The sequence below is a fragment of the Coregonus lavaretus genome (assembly GCF_964263955.1).
Source record: "Coregonus lavaretus genome assembly, contig: HAP1_SCAFFOLD_1097, whole genome shotgun sequence".
Lineage (NCBI taxonomy): Eukaryota > Metazoa > Chordata > Actinopteri > Salmoniformes > Salmonidae > Coregonus > Coregonus lavaretus.
This window is the reverse complement of record NW_028161420.1, coordinates 81446-87500: the sequence shown is the minus strand read 5'-3', so window position 1 is coordinate 87500 and position 6055 is coordinate 81446. Positions and strand designations below refer to the sequence as shown.

General features: G+C 44.9%; 1 protein-coding gene across 1 annotated transcript in view; it reads left to right on the top strand.

Moving 5' to 3' along the window:
- LOC311120698 (multidrug and toxin extrusion protein 1-like) overlaps positions 1–6055 on the top strand; it is a 70802-nt gene that overhangs the window by 31243 nt on the left and 33504 nt on the right. Inside the window, exons 14-16 of the mRNA XM_084195271.1 lie at positions 2960–3092; positions 5045–5139; positions 5284–5350. Coding sequence (XP_084051397.1) covers positions 2960–3092; positions 5045–5139; positions 5284–5350 — 295 coding nt within the window. The remainder of the gene's footprint in view (positions 1–2959; positions 3093–5044; positions 5140–5283; positions 5351–6055) is intronic.

Below are 6055 nucleotides of genomic sequence, written 5' to 3'. Positions count from 1 at the left end.
AATATCTAACAAGTAATGTCTAACAATTTCACAACATATACCCAATACACACAAATCTAATTAAGGAATGAATTTAAGAATATATACATATATGGACGAGCAATGACAGAGCGGCATGGACTAAGATACAGTAGAATTCTATAGAATACAGTATATACATATGAGATGAGTAATGCAAGATATGTAAACATTATTAAAGTGACTAGTGTTCCATTTCTTAAAGTGGCCAGTGATTTCAATAGGCAGCAGCAGCCTCTAATGTGCTAGTGATGGCTATTTAACAGTCTGATGGCCTTGAGATAGAAGCAGTTTTTCAGTCTCTCGGTCCCAGCTTTGATGCACCTGTACTGACCTCGCCTTCTGGATGATAGCGGGGTGAACAGGCAGTGGCTTGGGTGGTTGATGTCCTTGATGATCTTTTTGGCCTTCCTGTGACATCGGGTGCTGTAGGTATCCTGGAGGGCGGGTAGTTTGCCCCCGATAATGCGTTGGGCAGACCGCACCACCCTCTGGAGAGCCCTGCGGTTGCGGGCGGTGCAGTTGCCATACCAGGCGGTGATACAGCCCGACAGGATGCTCTCAATTGTGCATCGTAAAAGTTTGTGAGGGTTTTAGGTGCCAAGCCACATTTCTAGAAAAATGTATTCGCTCTGTTGTGCCTTCTTCACCACACTGTCTGGACCAGTTCAGATTGTCAGTGATGTGTACGCCAAGGAACTTGAAGCTTTCCACCTTCTCCACTGCGGTCCCGTCGATGTGGATAGGGTGGTGCACCCTCTGCTGTTTCCTGAAGTCCACGATCATCTCCTTTGTTTTGTTGATGTTATGATGAGTTTCTCGAGTATCAAAGAATCAAGGATGCAAGGATATACTTAGACACTTTGTAGACAGTTAATGCAAATGTTTAATGATCGGTACCGGGTTCGTTACAACAATGACCAGAGCTTTGCCCTTGATGTTACGAACTAACTTGAACAAAGAAGACACTCTACCTTATATACCTTCTGTTACCCTCTTCCTGGCATACATCTGGTAAGTCTCCATGGGCACTCCCTGTCTTTGATGTTCATCACTCTTTACCCCAAGTCAGTATCCTGTCCATCAATCATGCTATCCTAAACATCAATCATGCTATCCTAAACATCACTAATCTACCTTGACATAATGGAATGTAGACTTTCTGTCTCCTCACCACTTATCTAGTAACTCTAACCTGTTCCCCACGATACTATGACATGACATCATTACACTATAAAAACATCATATCAGTTGACGTTGAGTGAGAGGTTATTTTCCTGGCACCACACTCCCAGAGCCCTCACCTCCTCCCTTTATGCTGTCTCGTCATTGTTGGTAATCAAGCCTACTACTGTTGTGTCGTCTGCAAACTTGATGATTGAGTTGGAGGCGTGCTTGGCCACGCAGTCATGGGTGAACAGGGAGTACAGGAGTGTGCAGAGCACGCACCCTTGTGGGGCCCCAGTGTTGAGGATCAGCGAAGTGGAGGTGTTCAGGTCCTCTCTCCTTCCCATCCTGGAGGACCTGAGCCCTAGGACCATGCCTCAGGACTACCTGGCCTGATGACTCCTTGCTGTCCCCAGTCCACCTGGTCGTGCTGCTGCTCCAGTTTCCACTCTTCTGCCTGAAGCTATGGAACCCTGACCTGTTCACCGGATGTGCTACCTTGTCCCAGACCTGCTGTTTTCAACTCTCTCTCTCTACCGCACCTGCTATTTCAACCTCTAAATGCCTGGCTTGAAAAACCAAGTGACATTTACTCCTGATGTACTGACCTGTTGCAACTTCTACAACCACTGTGATTATTATTTGACCCTGCTGGTCATCTATGAACGTTTGAACATCTTGGAGAAGAATTTGGTCTTAATGGCCATGTACTGTTATAATCTCCACCCGGCACAGCCAGAAGAGGACTGGCCACCCCTCAGAGCCTGGTTCCTCTCTAGGTTTCTTCCTAGGTTTCTGCCTTTCTAGGGAGTTTTTCCTAGACACTGTGCTTCTACATCTGCATTGCTTGCTTTTTGGGGTTTTAGGCTGGGTTTCTGTATAGCACTTTGTGACATCTGCTGATGTAAAAAGGGCTTTATAAATACAATTTGATTGATTGATTGTTTCCTACCTTCACCACCTGGGGGCGGCCCGTCAGAAAGTCCAGGAGCCAGTTGCACAGGGCGGGGTTCAGACCCAGGGCCCCAAGCTTAATGATGAGCTTGGAGGGTTCTATGGTGTTGAATGCTGAGCTATAGTCAATGAACAGCATTCTTACATAGGTATTCCTCTTGTCCAGATGGGATAGGGCAGTGTGATGGTGATTGCATTGTCTGTGGATCTATTGGGGCGGTAAGCAAATTGAAGTGGGTCTAGGGTGTCAGGTAAGGTAGAGGTGATATGATCCTTAACTAGCCTCTCAAAGCACTTCATGATGACAGAAGTGAGTGCTACGGGGCGATAGTCATTTAGTTCAGTTACCTTTGCTTTCTTGGGCACAGGAACAATGGTGGCCATCTTGAAGCAAGTGGGGACAGCAGACTGGGAAAGGGAGAGATTGAATATGTCCATGAACACTCCAGCCAGCTGGTCTGAGCATGCTCTGAGGATGCGGCTAGGGATGCCATCTGGGTCGGCAGCCTTGCGAGGGTTAACACGCTTAAATGTCTTACTCACGTCGGCCACGGAGAAGGAGAGTGCACAGTCCTTGGTAGTGGGCTGAGTCGGTGGCACTGTGTTTTCCTCAAAGCGGGCGAAGAAGGTGTTTAGCTTGTCCGGGAGCAAGACGTCGGTGTCGCCGACGTGGCTGGTTTTCCTTTAGTAGTGTGTGTATCTGTGTTTGTGTATTGTCAGTAATTTGTGTGTGTGTGTGTGCGTGCGTGCGGCCAGTAATGTGTGTGTGTGTGTGTGTGTATAGAGTCAGTAATGTGTGTTTGTGTGTGTGTCATGACAGGCTGTGATGGGCGGTATCGTGCGGGGAGCAGGAAAGCAGATGATTGGAGCGTTGAGTTACCTGGTGGGGTACTACTTCATAGGCTTACCCATTGGAGTCTCGCTCATGTTCCCTAACAAGATGGGCATCATAGGTGAGTAGGGGAGAGATAACGCCATGGGAATATATCACAGGTGAGTAGGGGAGAGATAACGCCATGGTAATATATCACAGGTGAGTAGGGGAGAGATAACGACATGGTAATATATCACAGGTGAGTAGGGGAGAGATAACGACATGGTAATATATCACAGGTGAGTAGGGGAGAGATAACGCCATGGTAATATATCACAGGTGAGTAGGGGAGAGATAACGACATGGTAATATATCACAGGTGAGTAGGGGAGAGATAACGCCATGGTAATATATCACAGGTGAGTAGGGGAGAGATAACGCCATGGTAATATATCACAGGTGAGTAGGGGAGAGATAACGCCATGGTAATATATCACAGGTGAGTAGGGGAGAGATAACGCCATGGTAATATATCACAGGTGAGTAGGGGAGAGATAACGCCATGGTAATATATCACAGGTGAGTAGGGGAGAGATAACGACATGGTAATATATCACAGGTGAGTAGGGGAGAGATAACGCCATGGTAATATATCACAGGTGAGTAGGGGAGAGATAACGACATGGTAATATATCACAGGTGAGTAGGGGAGAGATAACGCCATGGTAATATATCACAGGTGAGTAGGGGAGAGATAACGCCATGGTAATATATCACAGGTGAGTAGGGGAGAGATAACGACATGGTAATATATCACAGGTGAGTAGGGGAGAGATAACGCCATGGTAATATATCACAGGTGAGTAGGGGAGCGATAACGACATGGTAATATATCACAGGTGAGTAGGGGAGAGATAACGCCATGGTAATATATCACAGGTGAGTAGGGGAGAGATAACGACATGGTAATATATCACAGGTGAGATAGGGGAGAGATAACGCCATGGTAATATATCACAGGTGAGTAGGGGAGAGATAACGCCATGGTAATATATCATAGGTGAGTAGGGGAGAGATAACGCCATGGTAATATATCACAGGTGAGTAGGGGAGAGATAACGACATGGTAATATATCACAGGTGAGTAGGGGAGAGATAACATGTTAAATGGGCAATCTGCACTTCAAACAACCACAAAGATGCCACCCCGTTACTGTTTTGGTAAACAGCTGAGAAATGGGGCTGAAGAAATGTAACCACTCTCAAATTCATAGACAGAGCTATGGATGCATGGACTGACCACCAATCAGATCAAAATGATAGTTTTAACCTATAATCGTTTTGAGGCTATACAGTGTTTGTTTACAATTGCACTATTAACTAACATTGGAGTAAAACAAGCTTCTCCAGTCATTTGGGTTCTGATGTGGGAACAGCAGTTTAACTAAGCTCATGAGGCATTTATTTATAATTTATATTTTTTAAGAATCAATGGGGGTATATCATTAATTTAAGTCCAAAAATTGATGTAGCAATCGCAGATTGCCCCTTTAATACAAGGTGTAAATAGGCCTCTCTAAGCACCTGGTTCAGTGGCGGTGTGCACTAAATCAAATCACATTTTATTTGTCACATACACGTGTTTAGCAGATGTTATAGCGGGTGTAGCGAAATGCTTGTGCTTCTAGCTCCGACAGTGCAGTAGTATCTAACAATTTCACAACATATACCCAATACACACAAAAAAGTAAGGAATGGAATTTAAGAATATATACATATGGACAAGCAATGACAGAGCGGCATGGACTAAGATAAAGAAGAATATTAGAGAATAGAATGCAGTATATACATATGAAATGAGTAGTGCAAGATATGTAAACATTATTAAAGTGACTAGTGTTCCATTTCTTAAAGTGGCCAGTGATTTCAATAGGCAGCAGCAGCCTCTAATGTGCTAGTGATGGCTATTTAACAGTCTGATGGCCTTGAGATAGAAGCTGTTTTTCAGTCTCTTGGTCCCAGCTTTGACAAACCATGTTTTAATGTAACAGCACTAGTGATTGATTACAGATTGCCTCTTCTCTCTCTCAGGCTTGTGGACAGGCCTGTTCACCTGTGTGTTAATCCAGTCCTTATTCTTGGTAGTTCTGCTGTGTAAACTGGACTGGAAAAAAGCCAGTCAAGAGGTCTGTCACTCTTAATATCCTGTATTGAACCTCACTAGTTGCCTCTAACAGATGATGTGTTTCATCAGGCTCTGCTCTAAGTGTGTGTGTGTGTGTGTGGGTGTGTGTGTGTGTGTGTGTGTGTGTGTGTGTGTGTGTGGTCAGGCTCTGGTGAGGGCAGGAGTCCAGCTCCCTGAAAGGAAAGAAGAGCAGTTTGGACTGGAGAAGAAAGGTAACATTCCACCAGCTCCAGGGTTCCATATATTCCAAATCCCACGGTTCCATGTATTCCAAATCCCACGGTTCCATGTATTCCAAATCCCACGGTTCCATGTATTCCAAATCCCACGGTTCCATATATTCCAAATCCCACGGTTCCATGTATTCCAAATCCCACGGTTCCATGTATTCCAAATCCCACGGTTCCATATATTCCAAATCCCACGGTTCCATGTATTCCAAATCCCACGGTTCCATGTATTCCAAATCCCACGGTTCCATATATTCCAAATCCCATGGTTCCATGTATTCCAAATCCCACGGTTCCATGTATTCCAAATCCCACGGTTCCATGTATTCCAAATCCCACGGTTCCATGTATTCCAAATCCCACGGTTCCATATATTCCAAATCCCACGGTTCCATGTATTCCAAATCCCACGGTTCCATGTATTCCAAATCCCACGGTTCCATGTATTCCAAATCCCACGGTTCCATATATTCCAAATCCCACGGTTCCATATATTCCAAATCCCACTGTTCCATATATTCCAAATCCCACGGTTCCATATATTCCAAATCCCACTGTTCCATATATTCCAAATCCCACGGTTCCATATATTCCAAATCCCACGGTTTCATGTATTCCAAATCCCACGGTTCCATATATTCCAAATCCCACGGTTCCATATATTCCAAATCCCACTGTTCCATATAT